Genomic DNA, 26,969 nt, shown 5'->3' with positions numbered 1-26,969 from the left:
CATTATTGCCTTTGCTGATCCAAATTGAAAAGAGATGGAGGTGGTGGTATATACAGTGGGTACGGAGAGTATTCAGACCCCCTTCAATTTTTCACTCTTTGTTATATTGCAGCCATTTTTCACTCTTTGTTATATTGCAGCCATTTGTTAAAATCATTTAAATTAATTTTTCCCTCATTAATGTACACACAGCACCCCATATTGACAGACAAAAAAAAATTTTTTGCAAATTTATTAAAAAAGAAAAACTGAAATACCACATGGTCCTAAGTATTCAGGCCCTTTGCTCAGTATTTAGTAGATGCACCCTTTTGAGCTAATACAGCCATGAGTCTTCTTGGGAAAGATGCAACAAGTTTTTTACAACTGGATTTGGGGATCCTCTGCCATTCCTCCTTGCAGATTCTGTCAGGTTGGATGGTAAACGATGGTGGAAAGCCATTTTTAGGTCTCTCCAGAGATGCTCAATTGGGTTTAAGTCAGGGCTCTGGCTGGGCCATTCAAGAACAGTCACAGAGTTGTTGTGAAGCCACTCCTTCGTTATTTTAGCTGTGTGCTTAGTAGGGCCATTGTCTTGTTGGAAAGTAAACATTTGGCCCAGTCTGAGGTCCTTAGCACTCTGGAGAAGGTTTTTGTCCAGGATATCCCTGTACTTGGCCACATTCATCTTTCCCTCGATTGCAACCAGTCGTCCTGTCCCTGCAGCTGAAAAACACCCCCACAGCATGATGCTGCCACCCCCATGCTTCACTGTGGGGACTGTATTGGACAAGTGATGAGCAGTGCCTGGTTGTCTCCACACATACCGCTTAGAATTAAGGCCAAAAAGTTCTAGCTTGGTCTCATCACCATCTCGAAGTCCTTCAGGTGTCTTTTAGAAAACTCCATGCGGGCTGTCATGTGTCTTGCACTGAGGAGAGGCTTCCGACAGGCCACTCTGCCATAAAGCCCTGACTGGTGGAGGACTGCAGTGATGGTTGACTTTCTACAACTTTCTCCCATCTCCTGACTGCATCTCTGGAGCTCAGCCAAAGTGATCTTTGGGTTCTTCTTTACCTCTCTCACCAAGGCTCTTCTCCCCCGGTAGCTCAGCATGGCCGGATGGCCAGCTCTAGGAAGGGTTCTGGTCATCCCAAATGTCTTTCATTTAAGGATTATGGAGGCCACTGTGCTCTTGAGATCCTTAAGTGCAGTAGAAATTTTTTTGTAACCTTAGCCAGATCTGTGCCTTGCCACTATTCTGTCTCTTAGCTCTTCAGGCAGTTCCTTTGACCTCATGATTCTCATTTGCTCTGACATGCATTGTGAGCTGTAAGGTCTTATATAGACAGGTGTGTGGCTTTCCTAATCAAGTCCAATCAGTACAATCAAACACAGCTGGACCCAAATGAAGGTGATCTCAAGGATGATCAGAACAAATGGAAAGCACCTGAGTTAAATATATGAGTGTCACAGCAAAGGGTCTGAATACTTCGAACCATGTGATATTTCAGTTTTTCTTTTTTAACAAATCTGCAACAATTTCAAAAATTCTTTTTTTGTCTGTCAATATGGGGTGCTGTGTGTACATTAATGAGGAAAAAAATGTATTTAAAAGATTTTAGCAAATGGCTGCAATATAACAAAGAGTGAAAAATTGAAGGGGGTCTGAATACTTTCCGTACTCACTGTATATCTTAGCATTTGTTTGTAGCAACTTGTCTCAAGTTCTTAGATCTCTCAGGTACATGACCAGAAAACTTAAAAATCAGCACAGCAAGGCTGAATTGTGGCCTACTGAGGATGCATATGATTTGAAAAATGCTGGTAATAATGCTAGTCACAAAATATTACAAATAAAAGGCCAAGGTCATTCATGCTAATGCAACTTCAACAGTCATGCTATCATTTTCATAAAAGTTTAAAACATCACCTGGAATGTTATTTGGATACATATGTATTGTATGACAAAAGCTTGTTAACATTTTAATTGGTACAGAGTCTTTAACATGAGCTATTGTACCTTCATGTCTGCCATCCAATCCATGATGTAGCTCATCTCCTGTAATATTCTCTGAAGATCCAGATTACGATGTAATCTCTCACGACGAGCAGCTAACAACTCACGCAGGTATTCCCAGAGCCTGAGCACATTGTCTCTCCTTGCCAGTATCCGACGAATATCATGATAGTTCTCTGCCTGTAGCTCTTTGGCCACAGAAACTACTGCCGCCACTCTTTCACTGTAAGCACTAATATCTGTCTCAATTGCTTCATGTTTTCGAGTAGCAGCTTCCACAGCAGCCAGATCCACTCCAAAATTGTCCTGTATAATATAGAAGAATTTGAAATGTTACTTAGCATATCCGCCTGCCATGAAACAAATTTGGATTAGATCAGTGAATGCAAAAAATGTATATTCAGTTGTTATTAAACCCATTCCACCATGGAAATAAGAGACTGCCAAAAAAGTGAAGCTGAAACACCATCTCCCTTGATCAGCAATGTAGATAGTTTTGTGCTATCACAGTTTAATAGACAAGAAAAGAACACTTACAAAAATGTGAACCATTAGCTTTACCTGTGACACAAGCCTCTGGTTTTCACTTAACCAAGTCTCCCTCATTGCTGCTTTGCGGTCAAAACGAGCTGCAAGCTGTTCTAGTTTTTCCTGGCGAATTAGCTCATTGCGTAGTGCAAGTTCCCTTTCATGCTCTGCCTTCTCTAGACGCTCCCATGCCTGAAATTACAATTGGTTAATTTAAAATAAATTCAGAAATTGTAAATGTATTCAAAATATTAACCACTTAATAAAAATTACAGTTTCAGAACTTAAAAAGCTGTTTTTTACAAACTAATATTCAAGGAAAATCAATGAAAGTCACAGAATATAAAAAGTAATATACTGTATTTAAGGAATACTAGGAGGCTTTTCCCCCTGCTCGCTTCTCTTGCCAACCTCCATTTTTGGTTTTCCGGATACACACTTTTAAGATTATTTCTTTTCTTTGAATTGTTGCTATTTCATTAGTTTCACTTTTATTTCAGAACTTCTGTAAAAACAGTATTTGGAATCTATCGAGTCCCAATATGCTGAATCTTTTAAATGAGGTCAGTGAGACATGTTTAATGACTTTGTACCATAATTCAGGATAGGTTTCTCCATTTGGAATTTCAGCACAGACAAAACAATCATCATCAGCAGTTAATAATTGTTTTTGCAAAGTAACCAATAAATGCATGTGAGGTAAACCCTGTTTTTAAAATTCTGATTTAAAATTCAAAGCCTTACAATATTTACATACTTCTGACATATCACCTATATCCATATATTCAATCTCTATTGGCCTTTTCGTTATTTCTCCGAGTAATAATTTCTCTTTGCTTGCACTAATGCGATGTTTACTTTATTTTGACACTGTCGTTTTTTTCTGCTTTCATATTCTGTATCTTGCTCTGCATGTGTTTCGAGCCTACGTTTTTTTTTTTTCTCTCTTTTGAATTCCAGTTTTCATTATCTCTAACCTGCTCTGCATGTGTTTGGCCCCCTTGTTTTTTAACCTCTTTATGACGTTTTACTTTGTTTTCTACTCTGTCTTTTATTTCTGACCTCACTTAGTTCTGCTTTTTTTTACCTCCAATGACACCTGGGGCCTCATGTATAACGCTGTGCGTAGAACTCGCACTATAATATGGCATAAGCACAAAAGCCGAAATGTGCTTATGCACAGAAAAATCCAGATGCAGGAATCTGTGCGTACTCCAACTTCCACGCTCTTCCGCTACATAAATCCCGATCAGCGTGAAAACTAACGCTCGTGCACGCGCTTCATGTAACGCCCCAACTCCTCCCAGAATTACGCCTCTGACTATGCAAATGAATATAAATCGCCCTTAAGCTCAGCATTCTGTGAAAAGACAATGGGAAAAGCACGGGGGAAAATAAGAATTTCAGTGAATACCAAGTGGAGGCAAAGGTAAAATATACTATTTGTTCAAATAAACCGTGGTATAATCAACAAAAGGAAGTTGATCGAGTGACATAGCGTGTTGGGGAAACTTGAAAGCTCACGTTCACAAAATCGCACAGTGCCGGAAATAAAAAAGAAGTCACATATCAAAGTCGCCGTGAAAAGGCGAGTTGTAGCCCACTGTCTGAGTGTCATATGAAAGCTTATTAGGGTACAGAGAAAAAAGGCACACAGTGGGGAAAAAAGTACGAAATGTCAACTTCAATCTCGACATTTCCACTTTAATCACGTAGTTTATTTTGTCATTAAAGCAGAACATCATAAATTTCATCTTAAAATCGTTTAATTAATTACGATGTGATTTGAGAAACTGGTTAAAGTAGCACGTTAAATGGTTTGTTTTGTATTTGATCATCTATGTGCTCTGTGTGTGTGAATCACTACTTGCTTCTTAAACCGGCTCTCTTCCTCCAACTGGACACAGAATCCATTACATTCGTGATATTACAGCTCTCTGAATAACTAAAATACTGAGATGTATACATGATATCATTTTCATGATGACAGGAGTTAAAGCACGTTATTAAACATGTGTTTCACTTCGATGAAATAATTTACTGCAGCAGTACTCAGGGGCGGCTCTAGGCTTGTGGTGGCACTGGGCAGAGGAAGAATCGGTGGCTCCTTCGCCCCCCCAATGTCAGTAAGGTAGCTTATGCACGGTGGATGGCCACGTCCGTTGCAGACACTGCATAGCCTCGTGCTCATGACACAAGCATTTATCTTTTGCCGAAATTTGTCGCTGTGTTTTTAGCTGTGTTATTTTCTCTTTCTGTGTTATATTCAATATATATTGGCGTAGCCATCACTGTAGTCAGTGCTTTTCTTTCCCCAAGTAACCGATCGCCACATAATCAGCTCTGTAATAGAAGTTAAGCCATCTGTAAGCTTAGCGCCGATTCTTCAAAACGTTTAAGGAACATTGAAATATCTTCGTAGAACATGTTTAATTATTCTATCCTTAACGACACTCCCAGTGAAGAATATAGATTATTTAAATGAAGTTAAAGTTTTATCTGTATAATGTAATAAACATATTTTGCTGAATTTCACCTTAAAAATGATATCATCATCATATGTAAATACGCGCTTTATAAAGTGGCTCAGGTTGTGCGATGATATAACTGTAGTGCAAGTTTACAGTGGGGTGATTGTACTTATAAGTACAAACAGTTCTACAAGGTGCAATTGATTGAGTGCATTTAAAGTTACAATAATAAACAACATGCGGTTAGTTTCAGTGTATTTATAAAGCCGCATCAGGAAAATAATGAGCAACCACACAGGAACAGTACCATTGCTTTGACGCTGGGTGCCGCCAGTCTGCAAAACCGAGCGGAGAACTTGCGTACGACAAGGCATGAGGTACTGTGGAAAGTGCGTGGCTTTACGCCAAGTGTAGGTTTTATACATCGCGATTTGAACGTGGAAAAGTTCTTACGCAACATTTCTGTGAGTACGCATCGTTTATACATGAGGCCCCTGGTGATTATTTTTCCTTTTTCGAGTAATAATTTCCGTTTGTTTTCTCTTTGTTTACGCTACTGTGATCTTTACTTTCTTTTTTTTATACTTTCTAATTTTCCTACTTTCATATTCTTTAACTTTCTCCACATGTGTATCGTGCCTTTTTTTTTTTTTTTTAAGCCTTTCGAATTCCACTGCTTTCATAATTTCTAACCTGCTCTGCATGTGTATAGCGCCAACGTTTGTGAACATCTTTATGAAGTTCTACTTTGTCTTTTACTCTCTGTCTTTTAATTCTTAGCCCGATTGGACATGCTCCGTTTTTCAATTGCACTTATTCCAGGCTGATAATTACTTTCCTTGTTTTCTGAATTTGCACCTAGATTTTTTTTTTTCTTTTTTGCATTTTTTTTCTCTCCAACGCTTTTGAGTCTCTTTGCTCCACACTGCTTTCTTCTTCGCTTAGTTGTCTACATTTCACTTATTAACGTATTGTCCTTATATGCGCGGAGACCCCTGGATCTGTGTGTGCTCGAAGCCTTTGCACGACTGAGTGCTTTGCTGCCCATGGTTTTATTTGATATTGGTTGTAAATATGTTAGAGCAAGCAAAAGCTATGATACTTTAGCCAGTAAAATAATGCCATACATTAGCCAAATAAAAACCACTAGAACAAGCATCCAATATATTAAATTCATTAAAAACTTTCTTCAAGTGCTGCCAATCCCATTTGACTGTTCTACTGAATCTCTTGCTGCCTGCATTTATAAGAGATCAGACTCTAGCGGCATACCTCTAGAGTGCCACTCCATTGAAGAGGCTGTCAATTTATATTATACGTCAGTAATATTAATACCTGTTTACACTGTGGAGCGGAGCTACTGAGTCATGGAACTGCAGAGGTCTGTAGCAGGACCCATCTCAGACATTCAGTGGATCAGAATGGATGAAACTGAACAAAAAGTACATTTATGCAGATGATTCATGTTTAACTTTACCAACTGTAACCAATATACTAGAGGAACTCCACATAATTTCTGGGTTTAAGATTAACTTGAATAAATGGTCTATTTAAATTAATATTTCAACTTATTGGAAAGCATTGCGCTATAAAATAAGTGTCTCTCTTCAACTTTACATAAACTGCAAGAATTTATATTTTTAGTGGTCCAATGAATCCAACAACAGCAGGTGCTCATTATTCATGTTACTTTAAAAGAAGTGATCACTCTATCACATCTTGATGGGGATTCTCAAGAACATAGACTGCTGGTATGAGACTAATAGCTCTGAAGTGCAATTTTTTTCTTTTGTACCACTATTCACAGCAATCATATACTGTACTGTCACATACTTAGGTCAAGCCGTTAATGTTCCTGTAAATTATCTGTATTAAGTGATACATATTAAATAACACTTAAAAGTGTGTTCTCTTTCTCTAACATCACCTGTTTCCGACCTGAAAAATTCCAAAATTGATATAAGCAACATTTTATGCACTATTTCAATAAAGATGAACGTGTCTATAGTGATAAAAAATACAGATACTCATCTAGGAGCACACTTTTTGTAAATTGAGATGTGAAGGGACAAGCATAAGCAATCAATTCTATATTTTAGGTCACTGGGGGCTCTGCCCCCTGCTCGCTTTGCTCGCCCACCCCCATATTTGGTTTACCAGATACAATTTAAAAAGATATTTTTCATGGGAATTGTTACATATGCATTAATTTCACTTTTACTTTACAAACTTTTGTAAAAACAATACTTGTCCTTTATTTCCGGCCCCGGACGTGGTTACATATCTTTCTTGGAGGACATATAACTCTGCTTGCGTTGTGGGGTGGGGGGGGGTTTGGGTGATGGCGGTTGAATGCACGCGAAGGAGACGACGTCAGATCATCTGCTGTCTTTCTGCTGCTGGCGAGTTGCCTGTTCTGCTTGTCGCATGTCATTTTAAAAGCTGGGAGCACATGATGAGTGTCTGCCAAAAGCAATCCAACAACTGCTAGGTTAGATGTCCGTGGACTTGTTTTAAATGATGGCTCACTACCTTGTCTCGTGTGACGTTGTAAAGACAACACTTGTCCTTAATTTCTGGCCCCAGGCGTGGTTAAATCTCTTTCTCGCAGGATGTATAATGCTGTTCACGTTGTGAAGGGGGGGGGGGCAGCGCAGGAGATCATTTTAAAGCCTGTACAGCCGCTGTCCTTTTGCCACTTTGTGCCTCTGCTGCTCGCGTTGTGATTGCTTCTCATTGATCATAAATATACACCTGACCAAATTGTGTTTTCTTTGAAATTAAACTTGTCGTTGCTTTAACTGTTGTGGGACCACAGAATTTCATAGCGTATGGTCCATTATTGTGTAAATGTACGTTTTGTGCATTGAATGATGAGAAGGGCGAAATTACTTTGTTTTCTGCTCTTTGCCTTTTATTTCTGACCTCGCTTTGTCCTGCTATTTTTTCAATTACACCTGGTCCTGATGATTATTTCCTTTTGTTTGCGCTAATGCGATCTTTACTATCTTTTTTTTTTGATACTGTAGCAACTGACAAAGTGTCACAAAAGTTTAACTAGAACAATCGCCGACTTTGTAACCCCACACACAACTTTCTAGCACCTTCTCAAACCCCTCATCCCCTGGGTCTGAAACCCAATTACCACATCAATCAATACCCCAATATCAGTCTTCCGTGCTGTACTCCATCCTCCCTCAATCGGACCTAACAGTCACTTAAAACAAAAAAGGCTTCAAGCTGGCTGGGACGCTACAATACTTTCAAATTTTACTGCTTTCATATTCTTTACCTTTTTCTGCATGTGTATCGCACCATCGTTTGTTTGAGCCTTTCGAATTCCACTGCTTTCATAATTTCTTATCTGCCTTTTTTCTCTCCAACGCTTTTGGGTCTCTTTTTTCCGCGCTGCTCTTCCTTCTTTGCTTAGTCGATGTTTCATCTAGAACGTACTGTCCTTATATGCTTTATATGTGCTGAAAGCACAGGATCTGCATGTGCCACGTGCCTTTACACGGCTGATTGTTTTGCTGGCTGTGCTCTCTTATTTGATATTGTTTGCGTCTCACAGGTCTTTTAAGTGTCTTCCAAGAACTTCCAAGAAGATCACGACTCATTGCCCTGCTTTTCCTTTCCAGGATTTTTTTTTTTTTATAATAGAGAGATCTGCTTAAGAAATGTATCAGTCTAAATTTAAATCACATTAACTGTATTACATGTTAGTAAAACTGCATTTTTTCCATTTAAGAAAAATCACCAGAGATACTGTAGATATCATAAAATATACCAAGGTATAGAAATATTTATATGCACTTTTCTGCTTAGCTGAGTAGATTACATTAATGTACTCCTAATAGGACCTACTAACAAAAACATAAATCAATTACTGCTATGTCTACAGCTAGAATCTTAGCCAAAAGAAAAGTATATTTCACCAGCCTATTTCACATGTCCTTTAAAATTCATTTTAAAATAATTGTATTGTATTTGTCTGCTCTGTATCAATCTTGAATCCTAGAAAACAGATTTGCTTGTTTTGCAAAAGCCAAGCTTAAAAGAACCAATGAAGAGGCTTCTTAAGTACCAAAAATATCTTACTCAAGGCTTATGATTCACACTAGTCACTGAACATTACTTTTCTCAGTTTCCTTTTTCCAGGGAGCATCCTGCACCACTGTTATCTTTAAAAAGAACCATGATGCTATATTGGAATTTGAAAGGATGTTGTTGATCCAACTATTAAATGAAACCCACTGTATCTAGTCTTCAAAGACAGTATATCATAACAATATTATAATGCCTCCTCTGGCTGGATAGTCTTTTAGTGTTTGAATCTCTAGAGGTTTATTTTCTCTATCATCCTGCTGGCTGGAGGTTTGTTTTCCTCTCCTCCCAGGTCATCTGACCATAGTATGGAATACTTAACTTCTACCACTGTAACTATTAGGTACTTTAAAATTACATAGTTCATTTACTTACTTATCTTTATTTTCTTTATAATTGCAGTTCTCTCATCTTATAAAGCACTTCAAGCTAAACTTTTTCAATAAAGATTAGTCATATAAACGAATGTGATGGTTGATCTTGCACATGCTCATTTAAAAACATTTCCTCCTTTAAACACTTTTACATGGCTTGGACATTTACATAATATTCATCCATTTTTGGTGAATGAAAATACAAACCAAAAAAAATGTTTGCAAAGAGTTAAGTTTAATTTCTAAAGATTTAAATAAAAGGTAAGTAGCACTGTGTCAATAAAGGTTGTTTAGTAGACACAACTGTCTGTGCCCTGGATCTTGTATCAGTAACAGTTTTACCTATGTCAGTGTAAATGTAGACTGCCTTATTCAGCAAAAATATACTGGGATAATTGTCCTAAATAAATTACTTGAGATGCTTGCGGCGCTGGGTAAGGTCCTTGCTAGGGTCATCCTCAATAGGATACGTGATCACTTGCTCACCTACCAGCGACCGGAATAGTCTGGTTTTACGCCTAAGAAGTCTACCATAGACCGCATCCTGGCACTGAGGGTCCTCATGGAGTGCAAATGCGAATAATCGGCAGAGTTTCTTTGCAGCCTTTGTCGATTTTCGTAAAGCATTCGACTTAGTTGATCAAGCTGCCCTGTGGGACATACTGAGGGTTCGCAGGATCCCCTCAAGGTTGCTGGATATCATGGCCGGCCTGTACACTGGTACTGTGAGTGTTGTGCAGAGTGGAGGCAGGACCTCTGCGTTTTTCCCTGTTGATTCTGGGGTTCGTCAGGGGTGTGTTCTTGCTCCTACTCTTTTCAATGCTTGTATGGACTGGGTGTTGGGCAAGGTCTTGGGGATCCAGCGGTTGTGGGACATCTGTTGGGGAAGAAAGATTCACAGATCTTGACTTTGCCGACGATGCTGTGATCTTCGCGGAGTCAATGGAGGCTCTGATCGTGGCACTCGAGAGACTGAGTGAGAAATCTGAGTGTCTGGGCTTGCAAGTGTCCTGGATAAAAACCAAGATCCATGCCTTTAATGACCTCTTGGGCACAGCCATCAGCAGTGTGTCTGTTAGCAGAGAGAGAGTTGACCTTGTTGAGAGGTTTACTTACCTTGGCAGTGACATTCATGTCTCTGGTGACTCTTCCTATGAAGTCAATAGACGGATTGGGAGAGCCTGGGGGGTCATGAGGTCGCAGGAAAGGGGTGTGTGGCGCTCCCGATATCTATGCAAAAGGACGAAGGCCCAAGTCTTTAGAGTCCTGGTGCTTCCCGTCTTGCTATATGGTTGCAAGACATGGATGCTATCCAGTGACCTGAAACGAAGACTTGACTCCTTTGGTACTGATTCTCTCCGGAAAATCCTTGGGTACCGTTGGTTTGACTTTGTGTTGAATGAGCGTTCAAGGAGTCCCAAATAAGGCACATTACCTGCATTATGAGGGAGAGTCACTTACGGCATTACGGCCATGTGGCGCGTTTTCCCCCTCCGAGGGTGATCTGGCTCGTAAGATCCTCATTGTTGGGAACCCAAGTGGCTGGACCAGGCCAAGGGTTGCCCACGCAACACCTGGCAGCGGCAGATAGAGGGTTATTTCCGGAGGGTGGGACTGGACTGTGGGTCTGCCTGGGGGGTTGGAAACTGGGATCCCGAGTTGTTTCGTTGTGCAGTGGGTGCAGCAATGCACTGTACCAGTGCATGCTCCCCAACTTGACTTGACTTGTTTTTTCATCTATAAACATTAACAGATAAACGTACATATTTGCAAAATTCTGTACTCCCTTGTGTGTCTGAAATGCAGGACTTTAAAAATTACTTCACAATTACCTTATTGATATCAGAGATTAATTTTCCTTCACGTGGCATGTACACTTTCTGGTTGTTGGCTCTCATTTTACTTTGGATAGTAAATAGAAGCACCTCTAGATTACCCTTTTCTGTAAACCTACCAATGAAAACACATTATGTTAATGAAAATTGTAAAAAAAAAAAAAAATTACAGACTATTGTCAAATCAGTTTTTAGTCATCTTAGACACAGAAATAAAACTTCACTTTAACCACAGAAGCCTATGGAACTACAGTAATGCATCTATTAGATCTATCTATTAGAACTGTTTTACATTTCAGTTAGTACAAGGAGGGCCTCATTAACACAAGACTCACTTTGGGGGTTTCTCCACAGTACGGTAGGTATTAAATGACTGCAGTTGGTTCTGTACACCACTCAGAGAATTAGCAAGTTGCCGGTCATTGAGAGTTAGAATGGTTTGCTCAATCCACTGGAGAAGATCTGAAGCAAGAGTCTCATACTTCTCTATCAGCTTGTCTGCTTCAATTGCATAATCCAGAACCTAGTTGTAAAAGCAAGTATGTCAAGATTAACATTAAATATGCTATAATATGTATTTAATAAGAAAATTTTACAAATTTGCAATATTCTGTACACTACAACAACTAAAAAATTTTAACTATATCAGGAAACAAACCCAAATACCAAGTTAAAAACAAGCTCAGAATTATTAATGCTACTTAAATTGCTATACATTCAGACACAGACAAAAATACCACTTAAAAAGTATTTTACACTTTTTTTTACCTTTCCAATTCTTTTGCCTTCCACAGCTAATGCTTTCATTTTGGAAAAATAGTGGTAATAAGTTGCAACATAAGTGATAATGGACTTTTCATCTGGCTGGTCAACATTAACATCTAAACACAAAAAAACAGAAAAAATTGTATTAAATAAGATTTACTTTCATTGCATTTATTTGAAATGCAGACAGGAAATATTCTCACAGACTTTCAAAGAACTGCAAAGCACAGTATTACAAACTCTGCTCAATTTTGTTAATCTAAGGGTGGGCTTAAAACTTCTACACAGAGATGTACTGTACTTTTTTTAAATCATTATAATTAAATAACTCACAATTACGATTTGAAATCGTCACATCAAGGCACACCTCATGATTGACTCTTGGGCTCAAATCTATCTGTCAGAGGTTTGTATGTTGTATCTTTGCATGTTATTTTCCAGAGGGAATTGTGCAATTGCACCAAAAACGTCTGTGCAGTAAGCTTACTGGCAACTCCAAAAAGGCCTGGTGTGAGTGACAGAATGAGTAAGTGAGAAATCATATGCGGATGTGTAATAGAATATAATATGCCCATTGATATACTGGTTGCTTGTCAGGATGTGGTTCCAAAATTGCATCCACATCTACTGGAACAGTTCGAGGCCCTTACAGAGCTAAACAGGCTCAGAATGTATAGACAGGCCAATTTTAAGCTTTAGTAAGTCTAACCAAATGAACCAGTTAATATGGAGGCAGGATTTATAATCTTATAAAGCTTAACAAAAAGCAAATAAGCTGCAGACATTGCTTCATTTTTACAAGTGAACCGTTTTACATATGACAATTTATTAGTTTGTGTCATTGGTTGCCGACTTTCTTAGAGATGTGGCACTGATAAGTAATAACCTAGATGTCCGCGTCAGTAGGCTTTGCGTCCAAGGAACCAAGTTACCTGAAATATTCTATTACATCAGTAATTATATATAGTTCAGCTGCTGATCTCTCGGATCATAAGAGGGTTCCTCTAGAGCACCTCTTTCTCTTGCACAATTTGACTCAAAAACTAATCAGCACATCATCTCATAACATGCTTACATTTTCAGTTTGGTATTTTTCCATCCCGCAGTTTCAGCTCGTCCTTAAGAAAATATGACACATAGACACAAACACAGACAGAGACACACACACATCATCAAGATATTGATGTTTTTGGTATCAGGGGACCCTAAAACATTGAGATCCGTTGAAAACCAGAAACTGAAACTGTTGATGAATCTAAAGCTTTCATTCCTCCCCCATAAACTATAGGTTATGGTGGGGGAGGGTGCAAAGCAAAAAAGTTGTACAAATAAATAAATACAAAAGGTTTACTTACAAATTTTAAATATTTACAAAAGGCATGCTCACAAAAAATAAATAAAATTACAAATTTTGAATTAAATCACATTTTTGAACTTCTTATAAGTAGGATGTCAGAGCAAAATTTTCTTTGCATTTTAAGTTAAATTTAGAAATTGTTAGTGCTTTAAAAAATGCATTTGATTTGGGTTTGGTGGGAAATGTGGAAAATATTGCACAGAGCATGTTTTAAACAGAAGGCTTGGCGCATTTAAGACAGGCAGTTGCTAAAATTCCACCAATCTTGATGCAGGAGGGCAATTTTGGCAGCCTTGAGATGTATAGAAAAGGAACCAAACAAACCCTATGAGCAACTTGGTTGCTGAATGAAAGATTACAAAATTAACAGCAATTTAATAAATCCATTCCAATTATTTCAGGAGTGGAAGCCGCCAGGTTTTTAAAAGTAAATTTAGCTTACCAGTGTTTTACTTAAGATTTACTTGCCAGCACTATTATTTTCCTCCTTATTCCTATTATTAATTTAAACTGAACTTGTCGTACTTAATTTTGAATTCCATTCTATTAACCATTTGTTTAATGTATTTTTTCCAATTCAAGGTTACTTGGAAAACAGTCTATATACACCAGCAGTAATGAATGCAGAACATGAAATCACTGTAGACAGGACTATTCATTAGTGCTGGGGAACAAACATACACACAACTTCAGAGCTTTCAATCAAACTAATTTGACCATCTTAGGGATGTAGGAGGAAAACTTACAAATGTGGTCTGGGGATGTGTAATATAAATGTAACATCCACCCAAACAGTGATGTGCCAAGATACAAAACCAATCTCACAGTGCTATGGATGCAGCAGTGGTAATCACTATGCCATCATGCCTCCAAATTTAACAGTGAATTCTGAATCAGAAACATACACTGCCTGGCCCAAAAAAAGAAAGTCACTACCTGGATTTAACTAAACAAATAGCTATCAGCCTTCCATTGATCCAGTGATTAATATATTTCAACTGGCAATAAGTTCAGTAGATTTCTTAAACAACATGTCACAAGACATATCCTGTGGTCATGGAAAAGAAGTTATGCGGTTTCAGAAGGGTTAAACTATTAGCCTGCATCAAGCAAAGAAAACAACTAAAGAGATTGTTGAAACTACTATTAAAATTTGAATGATCATGATTAGAGATCACTTAAATGCTTGTGTAAAAAATAAAGAGTAGAATTAATAAATTAAGTGGTATTAAATTAAGAGCATTTCCAGCTGTGTAGCCTTAAGAAAACTATTTATGAACGAGACTTATTGAGGTAAAAAAAACCCTTCACTTTGCTAGAGAACATAAAGATTGGACTCTGGAACTGTAGAAAAAGGTCATGCGGTCTGATGTTCCAGAGTGAGTCACATTAGGGTTAGAAGAGAGACAGAAGATGCCTAATGGCTACAGAAGAAGCCTGTGGGGGTAGCATTATGATTTGAGGGTGCTTCAGTTGGTCAGGTCTAAGTTCAGCAATGTCATGTACCAAAAAAATAGGAGGTCAGCAGACTACCTGAATATACTGAATGACCAAGTTTTTCCATAATTGGATTTTTTTTCTTCACTGACAGCACAGGCATATTCCAAGATGATAATGCCAAAATTCATTGGGCTCAAACTGTAAAAGAGTGGTTCAGGTAGAATGAAACGTTTTCACACATGGACTGGCCACCATACAGTCCAGACTTTAAACCCAGTCTTTGGGATGCACTGGAGAAAACTTTACGAAGCAACATTCCCATAATCAATACAAGATCTTGGTGAAAAAAAGCAATGCAACTCTCGAAGGAAATAAATGCTGTGACATTGCCTAAGTTTATCGAAACAATATCACAGCAATTGTGTGCCATAATCAAAGATAAAGGTGGTCCAACCTTGTGACCTGTGTGACCTTTTTTTTGGCTAGGCAGTGTATATAAACATGATGCAATTTAGAAGCTACACTGTGAACTAAAGCATAAAGAATTTTGTTCTTGAACATAAAAATAATTTTTAGTTTTATGTAGAGCTACCAGTGGAAAGGGATGAATAGTCACCCGAGGATTAATGTGCAAATTATCAATTAATGTGTGACCCTCATAAATAAGTAACTATCTGGACAGCTGCAAGGTGTAATCAATGTAATGCACAAGTGTGCTTTTTAAAATTTTGGGGATTAAAACAGTGTGACAGCTGGAAGTCAGACAATAAATTAAGCAATGACAACAAACAGCTGTGCTCCTGGGATTTTCATGACTATTGTGTCTTTGAATGAAGTATCAAGAGATACTGACCAGCAAAGAAAATTCAAGCCATTATCAAAATCAGAAGATGATTAAATATGCAGTTTTACTAACTTTGTTCATATTGGAAATTATAAAATAGGCATGTGAAAGAGTTAGAGGGCAGTACATTTGAGACAAAAATAATGTACAGTGTAAATCTAATCAGTAAAAGTGAATTAGATCTTCCTTAACATTTTTGACCTGCATTGTGACCAAAAATATTTTCTCTCCTATACTGATAGGAAAGCCAATATCAAGTGTATGCTATTAAAGTAAAACACTTTCATTAACCAAAAAAAAAAAGTTGGATAAACATTGCAGTGAGCAGCATGGCAGTTAAAGATTAAGTGTCTGTAAACATGCACAATTAATACATGTTCCCTTCAGTTCATGTTTTTTTTTTTTTTTTAATTTTTTATTGAATTTACTAGAGGCTTCGCTCGCCAAACTCCCCGGCCTGTGCTATGCGTCAGCCACTTCGCGTCTCTGCCACTCGCATTGTGAAGACAGGGGCTGAATGCACCCCAAGGAGACGCAGTCGCTCCTCCGAAAACCCCCTTTTAAACAGTGATACAATGGGAAACAAATACAGGCTTTTTTTGTACCTCCTCTTTGCTAGATCATCTGCTTCAAACATTTAAAAGCCTATACAGCAGCTGTCCTACTGTGTTTTATTTCTGGCCCTGGGCATGGTTACATCTCATCTCATGGGACAGGAGCTCTTGACATTTTTTAGTTTATAATTTAAAAACGGAATAAGAATCTGAAACTCTAACAACATCACCTTAAAATTAGATAAATTCTGAAAGGAATGATACTAAACATATGTATTTAGGTTTTAAAATGAGCCCGATTTAAAGCGTGACAAAAAAGTGACATAAAATTGTTCCATGCTTTTAATCTAATCTCTATATATAAAATCTTCAGCCTAAAAGTGCAACATAGTGAATTTTGTGCATGGCTGTCTTCCAGTTCCTGAAATGTTGACTAAAAGATTTTTCCCACTGTACTCTGGGATTTTTAAAAGGAAGGGACTTTAATAAGTGGTTTTATAGAATATGAAATGCTGTCTGAGTTTTCAAGATTGATCAATATTTATTCTGGAGTAGAAATGGGTAGGAGGTGAGGAAAATTGGGAAGATTGCGTTAAGCAAAGTTTCTAATTTGAAAGTAGTGGAAACACTGTATTAATTGGAAGTTAAATTTGAAGTGTAATTGTTCGTAGAATGCAAAGACATTATTTATATTCAAATCTTTAAATGATTGAATCCCAAGTTCAAGTTCATTGTCATGTGTATATAGTTCAACTAGCAAAATGCCCGCGCTTCGCAGCGGCGAAATACTGCCTTAAAATTTTTCTTAAGAAAAGTAAACCTTTTTAAACTGAGGGAAAATATACCAATAATTATTTGTTAAGGATCTCTTTGTATGCCACGTTGTCAGTTCGGCCCTCCGGTTGTAATATGACCAAGCTGTGCACTGAGCTTACTCTTGAGCATGCAACGTACAGTTGGCCATGTGAAAAGCAATCTTGCCTCAAATCTCACAGCTTGGATTGCTGCTGTCATAATCGGTTTGAGTTTCATGGTTTTTGTGTTGAAGTGACATTCGGCATCTGTCAAGCGTTGTAAGCATACAACCGCTTTCATCGATAACTTCGCATCCAGCTTTTGAGAGTTTAAACATTCATAAACATCAAAGTGTCACCTGTGAATCTAAGATGTTTAAGAGGCATTGGCGGTTGTCCAAAGGTGTAAAATATTTGGCCATTTCGGTACACTTGAAAGCGACAACCGAATAATTCAGCAGCAGCCATCAACTCACATGCAGAACTATAGGTGAAGGGCTTAAGCATTTCACTCTTATAGTGCTCCTGTATAGTATAATTATCGTCTGTACCGTCATCAGTCCACACCTTGAACCTGTCCCAGTCATTCAATACATAAGACACAATGTTCCTCCGGATATCAAGAGACAGCCTGATATGGCCGTGCAATATGTAACACAGAGAATGGAAAAGGCAGGCTACATCTCCGGGCATGGAAACCACTCGGTAAGTGACAGTTCTTATGATCAATGGTGATCACCTCGATAGACATGTTAATGGGGGTACGGTTGGAACAATAAAGGAAATGGGTACCTGAACAATGTAAACTAAGTCTAAAATACCTATACAATAACTATAATTGTAATAAACGAACAATAAAACAGCGGAGAAGCCGTGGATTAAATAAAAAGGCTGCAGCTATCAGCAGGGAGACATGAATATCGTGGCGAAGCAAGAAAGGGAATGAAGAGACCGGAGTGACGGACGGCCTTATATAGGCAGGCAGCCAACAACGTGGGGATGGGGGACCCAGTGCCACCTCACACGGCGACCGAGCTGCAGGCTATGGACGTATATATGTACGTAAGTAGGATTCAGTTAGCACTGGGAACCCGCATACCAAATTTCTTGAAGATGGGTCCATAGGTAACAAAGACCATTGGAAAGTTCAATATGGCAGTCGACAGTGGTGTCATGCCACTGAAATAAGTACGTACATCGGTTTCGGTTAGTGAAGGGAAGGCGCCTACCAAATTTTGTGTAGATGGGGCCATAAATAATAAAGTTTAATATGGCGGACGTTGTCGACCGTTACACGTATAATTTCTAAATGAAACCTGCTTAACTTTTGTAAGTAAGCTGTAAGGAATGAGCCTGCCAAATTTCAGCCTTCTACCTACACGGGAAGTTGGAGAATTAATGATGAGTGAGTGAGTGTGTGTCAGTCAGTGAGGGCTTTGCCTTTTATTAGTATAGATGACATTCTTAATTTCATGTATCCCATTGACTAGTGACAGTAATACATTAGAACAAAAAAATGAATACAACAATATTAGTTTAATGTAACATTTACACACACATATACAGTACATATATGCACACACATATACAGATAAACATAGGGCCCTCCATATCCATAGTGGATTGATACCAGGACCTCCTGTGGCTACCAAAATCCGTGCATGCTCAAATCCGTTATATAGAATGACATAGTACTTACATATAACCTACGCATATCCTCCCATATACTTTAAATCATCTCTAGGTTACTTATAACGCCTAATACAACATAAATGCTATGTAAATAGTCTTTACACTGAATTACTTAGGGAATTAATTTGGCAAGCAACATGCCTCTTTTATTTTCTCGTTGAGAGATAGCACTTTTCACTCCCCTGTTGGCGTTTGAAAATTTGTAGAAGCTATTTTTTTCCACAGAAACAAAGAGTGCACAAAATGCGATGTCAAGGACCTCCCAGTGCCTTACAGTCGGGATTCTAGATTGAACTTTTTTTTTTTTTTTACCACTATAATAATTGGTTTCTCGGTTCAAACTTCACTATTTAATTAACAGTGAACTGAATACCTACAGGTAGTCTGTGTGTATTCCAGCAGTTTCTAGCCTGCACAGCTTTTCACACACATGTACACCTTACCTAAATTTATAGCCAGTGCCCTGGAGGTGTCACCACAGGCTACTGGACATACTGACTTCACTTTGATACTTTGATTGACTTGGTTTTTTAATGGTTTAAGGAAGTCCATTTTCAGTTTTAACTGTTTGGTTAGTACTTGTTTAGTTTTCTTTGAGTGTGTTTATATTCTGGAATATTTGAATGTTGTTTTACTGCAGAATGTATAAAAATGGAAACCATTTCGCACCTTGGAGATTGGTAGCACTTAGAAGCCAAGGTAGGATATGTGAGCCATAACGAGCTTTGCTTTTATAAAGTTAGCAAATTTCTATGCAGGAGGCAACAGCAGAATATGCCTACAGATCACTTCATTCACATGGATTCAGTGTAGTGATTGACTTGCAGCAGATTCAAGTTTTCCTTTTTGGAACTTTAGTTACTTTTTCACCTAACAAATACAGATCCTTTCAATCCAGAGCTGGTTGAATCCTCAGATGCTAATCTATGGATAGGGAGGATCAACACACACATACACACGTGCACACACATTCTGTCCTGTGCATAAGAATGTTGGAACATCTGGTAGTGCAAGCACAGGCAGTCCTATATAATTGAATAGAATTAAATAGAATGCGATTGTTCTGGATGGCTGAAGTCTTCAGTATCATTGTTGGCCTTTCTAAGGCAGAATGTGCTAAATATTTTGTATGCATTGTGGAAAATGTAGGGTGGCAACAAAGTAATATCATGCACAAGCATGTCTTTGTTGCAGGAGCGTGGCTTTTCCAATCACACAAATCAAAAAATATTCAAAAAAGTTTTTCACAGTTTAAAAAAAAAAACAAAAAAAAACCAACATTGTGTAATAGATAAATACAGTATTGTACGCTTTTCCTAAGTATTCATCCTTGCATGAGTAGTTAACCAGAAACCCTTCTTGTGTTAGACCCAGTATTATGGTGTTGCTGTTGAGAAAATGTACTATAGCCAAGCACAAGACCACACCAAAACTAAGCAAACAAAAGTAACCATAAATAAGGCAACTAAGCAACCAAAGAAAACGAATGATCTTTTAAATAAATTTATGCTTACGCAGTTCAAAGGAAGTTACCATATATTCTTTATGTATTTAAAGGATTAAAATGTACAGTGGGTATAGAAAAGAATCACCCCCTTCGAAATATTTCCATTTTTTTTTTTTTTTTTGCTTTACAGCCTTAAATGAAAAACACGCAAAAAAATTGTTAAAAAAAAAAAAAAAAATCAAAAACAAGACACTGAGATTAATAATCATCCCCATTGTCAATATGTTCAAGTTCGGTCAAATTGGATGGTGAGCATTGGTGGACTGCAATCTTCAAATCTTTCCACAGATTTTCAATGGGATTTAGGTCTGGGCTCTGATTGGGCCACACGAAGACATTCACTTTTTTCTTTTTTTGGTCAATTTTGCTGTGTGCTTAGGGTCGTTATTGTGATGAAAGGTGAACATTCTGCCCATCTTCAACTTTCTGGCAGGAGGTAGCAGGTTTTCCTCAATAATTTGACGGTATTTTGCCCTATCCATTTTTCCTTCTACCCTAATGACAGCCTCAGGCCCTGTGGCAAAGAAACACCCCCATAACAGGATGCTGCCACCTCCATGCTTTACTGTAGGTATGATGTGTTGTGGATGGTGAGCTGCTTTGGATTTCCGCCAGGTGTACGGTTTGGTATTGATTGAGGCCAAATACAGTGGTACCTCAGTATACGTCCTTAATCTGTTCCAGATCCTTGGATTTATACCAAACAGGACATATACCAAACAATTTTTTCCAAATAAGAAATAAAGGGAAAATGATTAATCCATTCCCATGAAAAAAAATCCTATTGTTATTGCCATATTATACATTGATGGGGTTGTATAAAATAATTTAAACACTGCTTAATACTAAAATACATAATACAAAAGCAATTAGATGAAATAAATGAAAATTTAACCTCACTTTACTTTTTATTAACGTTTTTGTTTTTCACAATTGTAGCAGCAGTCAAGTCCCGGATACGCATGCCACCTTCATACTTTTCAACAATCAATTCAAATTTACGCGAAAAAACACAAAAATCATGTGAAAATTCACAGAGTTGTTGTTCATTGAATACTAGCAACTGGTCGTGGGCAGTCGTGGCTTTGTCTCGAGAGAGGTAAACAAGGGTAGCACGCGGTGTTCTAGCACGCGAGTCGTATTCCAAACAAAGCCCGTATACCAAGCAAAATTTTTTGCGTACAAACAGGACGTATACCAAGTTTGACTTATTCCAAAGTAGACGTATACCAAAGGTTCCACTGTAGTTCAATTTTGGTCTCATCTGACCATAAGACCTTTTTCCACTTGGCATCAGAATCTTCAAGGTGCATTCTGGCAAACCTCAAACAAGCCTTAATGAGGTCTTTCTTGAGAAGTGGCTTTTTCCTTGCGACCCTCCCGAACAAGCCACAATTGTGGATTGCATGTGAAATTGCGGTCACATAAACACAATGACCACTCTTTGCCATAAAATCCTGTAACTCCTTCAAAGTGGCCATTGCCCTCTTGGTAGCCTCTCTTACCGGTTTAATCCTTGCTTTTCCATCCAGTTTGGAGGGAAGGCCAGATTCAGGGTCCTAGTAGTACCAAACACTTACCACTTCTTTATTATGGACCTTACTGTACTCCTTGGGATTGATAAAGCCTATGAGATTTTTTTTGCATTCATCTCCTGTGCCTTATGTCTGCCCACAAATTGATCCCCGAGATCTTTTGAAAGTGGCTTGCCACCAGTAGTCAGTTGTTTGCTGTCACTTGCATTTCCAAGCAATGGAATGAACACTCCAGGAATAGCTTGTTTTTATGCTTTACTAATCACACTAATTACAATTGATCATAGGTGGAAGCCAGTAACCATGGTCTGCAATGGAAATGATAGTTACTTATACCTGATTGAGTTTACAAATATTATTTAGTGGGTTGGTATCGATCCTTTATTAATCTCAGTATTTCCTATTTATTTTTTTTAAATTCTGAACTGTAGCTGTGAAATCTTTAACTTGGATGTTATAGATTGCATTGAGTAAGTAAAGCTGGAAAACATATTGGTTTGTGTGTTTTCATTTAAGGCTGCAAAAGCAAAAAAATGGGAATATTTCGAAGGAGGTGATACTTTTCTATACCCACTGTATGTGGTATGCAAGCAGAACACTTATAGTTCTATAACAGGCTCTGCCAAAATGAAAGACAAGCTCTACATATTGACCATGACTTACCGTAGATCCCGGAATATAAGCCGACTCGGTATATTAGCCGACCCCCTTCTCTACCTACTAAATTACATGTATTTGCCGATGACCGGTATTTAAGCCGACCCCCTTCTCCAAGCAAAATTTTCTAAATTTCCTTAAAAGTGTCTCTTCAGGTATATTTATCATGTTTAATCGGCGAGAATTTGAGACTGCCGGCATTTTTGATGGAAACCAGGAAGTGATTGCGGAGACGTTTGGTAAAATGAAACCTTTGTGTTGAATCTATATACGCAAATACGGTACATCGGTGGGTGGATTTCCGGAGACTCGTTATAAATTTGATTAACTTAAATACGCAATACAGTGGACCCTTGACTTGCAAACTTAATTCGTTCGTGAAGGCTAACCCATAATGCGTTCCAAATCTCCCACTGCAACACTCACTTAACCTTTTCATAATAAAAAAGGGTTGTATAATGTGCATAATTTACCAAAACACCAATAATTTTTCTAATGTGATAACCAAAAAGTTATGAAAAGTGCCTAGCCTACCAGAAGTAGGCTAGATTAAGCTAGGAGCATGGCGGCACGCATGGTCACAGCGGCTCAGGGCTCTCCTTTTCAGTGCACTTTTTTGTTGTTTTTGTACTTTTTTTTTTCCTTGTTTGTGCATGATCGGTTCGGTGAACATCCACTAAACCCGTCAGAACATTATAGACATCGGTGTCCAGAGCCAGACATCTGTTTCGAGTGTTTTTCATCACACGCACAACATCCCAGACAACATAGCGAGACCAGCAGGCTCTCCGTGGATTGTTGTCGGGTCTAGGAGACAACACAGACGGAGGAGGGAAAGAAAGCATAAGCGGGGCCGCAGATCTGGCGTTATGCTAAGGCTAAAAAAAACAACCATACAAGCCCTATACAGAACTTTTCTGCACTGAAGGAGCTGCTTTTAATCTGATTGTAGATGTGTATAGTTACAATAAGAGGCATTCTATTCTAGAAACAACAATTTCATACTGTACTCACCATTTAATTTGACATCTTTGGGCTGCAGGAAGGGAGGAGGAGAATGAAACGGAAGGTAGTTATTGTTTAGTAGAAGATTCCTTATGCAAATCTTTTCTTTGTAAAATTGTCGAGATAGTGGATTTCGACAAGCTGTACATATTAGCGAGATCGGTCACACGAACAGCACTCTCATATTTCCACACAATTTCCATCTTCGTTTCGATTGTGATCGCTTTCTTTACCGTCACTTCCTTCCTTAGCAATTATGTGTCTTTCTTGCATGGTCTTAATGAATTATATATAGGTAAATCACTGCAATGACCGAAATTACATCCACAAACACATGTATCTGGGCTCCGACTGATGCTACTAACGCTCTTGGTTGTTTGTTTACAATCGTGCAAGCGGATACATGTTGATCGTAAATCAAAACAAAAATTTTTATTTTAAACTTCCCGATAATTTATTATAAATTTTATTAATAAAATCAACAACTAAAACACTTTTTTGAATAAATTCTTTATTTAATTTAAAGTACCGGCATGCAAAGTTACTTCTTCATCTGAAAGATGGCTCTGTGGTTTCGTCATTATTTACTTCCGCATTCATCGGCAAAACCGGCATTGCGCTGGAAATCTTGAATCTGAAACGATACTCGTTGTATAAACCGACCCCCAAACTCCAAGGCAAAAATCTAGGACGAAATTCTCGGCTTATATAACGGGATCTACGGTACTCCTTGTCACTACCTTATTCACCAGGATTGGTGACATCCAAATCAGAGCTATAGACTGTTGAAGTGCAGCTTCAGTGCCAGCCACTAATAATGCTTTTTAAAATTGTGGTCTTAATTTTCCTTTAATTTACCTCTAATTACGTTTAATTACTCTTTTTACTACCAAAATAGAATTTTGGAATCTAACCAGGAGTGGGAAAACAACAAGTTTAACTTTGCAGCCTTTGTACGGGCATGACCTTGAAATGTTATTTATTTACTACTATTTTCATGTTTGGGGAAAAAAAAAATAAAAAAAAATGCTGCCTTGTCAGTTGCAAAGAAATGCGGGATCTGATGAAGCGAGAATCAAACTTAAAATCAAGTATCTTGATTTCACTGAATGTGGCCGAGGATAATCCGATCAGAACAAAAAAAGTGTAAAAAATTAAACAGCAAGGTTACTGACTTACATCAGGCATCTTGCCAATTCTGATGTTTGGTCAAACGCAATTATATTTTCTTGAATATGTCTACATGCTGTACACAGAAACACGACTGATTGATTGAAGGAGGAGGCCTTTTGCACTGACAAGCACGCGTACATAATAATGTGGACACCAAGTGTAAACACACACATTATTTTCAACTGCTCATTTTACCACAGTTTTAAGTAAATGATTTAATGTTTAATATATGGCACTGAGGCTTCAGATTCTTAAAATTAATTCTGGAAAAACACAGATGGACTAAAAGCTGTAATAACACAAATATTTCAGTTTTTCTTAGAAAGGCAAACAAAAATCTACAAGTCCACTAAACACGATGAAAGGCTAAAGTAACATCTGTAATTGTGGAAAAGCAGACAAACAAAAAAAAACTTAGTGATTAATTAATTTGGTGGAAACAAACCTAGTAGAACTAATCAGAAGTGAAAATGAGGGCCAGAGGATAAAAAACTCACGTGCTCACATTATGAGGCTGGGATTATGAATCAAGAAAAAACAATATGCTGCACATATTGCTTTATTCAATTATCAGAATTTCTTTTTATTTAAAAAAAAAATATACAGGGAATAACTTGTGCAATATTTTTTACAACTGTAAAGTGGTAGTATCAGATGTCCAATACTTTCCTTTTTTTTAAATTTTTTTCAAGGAGATTAAGTATTTGGAGACGATTGTAAGTCACTGTTTCTGTATACCATGAATTTCTACTAACTGTTTACATTTTTTGCAGAGGTCCTTTAAGGAATACATTTCCACTTTGATCACCATTTTCAATAGGTCTACAGGGGACGACTGGGAATGTGATGAACTGCTGTAGACTGTCAGGGATGCCAGGGGCAACAACCCGGCCGGGACGCCTTGAGGGACCAGAAGAGGGTCAATGCCCACCCTGGATCACGTGGGGGCTGCCTTCCTGGTTGCTTTGGGGGCCACAGGTACAGGGCTTGGAAGCCCAACCCAGTAGGGACCCGTGGTCACCGCCAGGGAGCGCCCCAATGCCTTGGGGACCCTGGACCTCAGCACTTCCGCCACACCAGGAAGTGCTGGGGGGAAGAGAAGGACACCGGAGAGCTTCCGGGAGAACAGCCGGCATTTCCGCCACACCGGGGCGTGTCCAGGGAGGAATGCCGGGACACACCTGAAGTTTATCCGGGATGATATAAAAGGGGCCGTCTCCCTTCATTCGAGGCTGGAGTCGGGTGGAAGCAGGACAAAGCAGGAGAGAGTGTGGAGGCGGCCTGAAGAGAAGGCATTGTGTGGCCAGGACTGTGTTGGTGTTTGTGTGCACTTGAAACTACTGTAAATATTGTTGTAAATAAACGTGTGGTGGTGGAAAACAACATGTCCGCCTGTCTGTGTCCGGGCCGCGTCTACAAGACATCTGCCAGAACTACAAATATCTCCTTTGTTTTCATTCTGACTAATGTATGAATGAAGGACTTGACAATAGTTGCTTGAAAAGTACTTTCCACCTGTGTGCTCCACTAGGTTTGGAAGACCATTATTGTCTATGCACAAAACACGTGAAACAAAGCAAAAGGAACTGATCTAAACTGCAGTATTCTTATGTTACTAGCTGTCTGCATTCGGATTCTTCCATGAGTGCTGTTGATATTCTTGGATCAAATGGATTCTTGTCTGCGTAAAAAAAAAAATGTTTGGTAATTTTCAAGTCAACATTATTTCTTCACAGTTATGATATATATTAGTTTGCCATGTGAAGCATATTTTATAAATTTAAAAAAAAAAAAAAAAAACTACTCCACTTTTGCTTTATGCTTATGGATACCAGGGTTCAATTATAAAGAAAACCCTTAAAACTTACAGAATACGTCCATTTGTTAAACCAAACATGCTACAGAGTATTGATCCACGTCCTGACATTGCACACATTGTAAAACAGCATATCCATGTTGCTCAAATAAGTTAAAAGAAGCAAAAAGCAAATCAATGTGGCGAGATTCAGCCATTTTACAAGGAGACTGGTTGTGCACTTGGCTTCAACAACTATTCCATTCGCCTTCTTCCACAGCACCATTTAAGCCCTCTGGGAGGCTGTCCCCAGTGTAGCCTGTGGAGTGGGTAGGGTATACTTGGCTAAAGGGGTGTGAATTTACACCAGAAAAATCATCATCAAGCACGGTTATTGGCATTAGAGAATGTTGGCGCCCAATTGTGAATTGCTGTTTATGTTCCATACACAACTAGACAATAATAAATGAAAAAAGCCACATTCATAATTGTGTATATTCTTTCAATGTAGGGAAGGTTATTTTGTTTGCAAAGATACGG

The 26,969-nt window shown here is 38.3% G+C and overlaps 1 protein-coding gene across 3 annotated transcripts in view; it reads right to left on the bottom strand.

The window, feature by feature from the left end:
• Nucleotides 1-26,969, bottom strand: part of LOC120539198 (spectrin beta chain, non-erythrocytic 1) — a 311,676-nt gene that overhangs the window by 77,073 nt on the left and 207,634 nt on the right. For all 3 annotated transcript variants that reach the window (XM_039769050.1, XM_039769052.1, XM_039769051.1), the window contains 5 exons: nt 12,080-12,192; nt 11,647-11,834; nt 11,309-11,426; nt 2,561-2,719; nt 2,003-2,305 (listed from right to left, as the gene is read on the bottom strand). In XM_039769050.1, the coding sequence (XP_039624984.1) occupies nt 2,003-2,305; nt 2,561-2,719; nt 11,309-11,426; nt 11,647-11,834; nt 12,080-12,192 (881 nt within the window). The remainder of the gene's footprint in view (nt 1-2,002; nt 2,306-2,560; nt 2,720-11,308; nt 11,427-11,646; nt 11,835-12,079; nt 12,193-26,969) is intronic.

This window comes from Polypterus senegalus, chromosome 11 (genome assembly GCF_016835505.1).
Source record: "Polypterus senegalus isolate Bchr_013 chromosome 11, ASM1683550v1, whole genome shotgun sequence".
Lineage (NCBI taxonomy): Eukaryota > Metazoa > Chordata > Cladistia > Polypteriformes > Polypteridae > Polypterus > Polypterus senegalus.
Note: the sequence above shows the minus strand (reverse complement) of the source record. Positions and strands in the feature narration are given on the sequence as shown.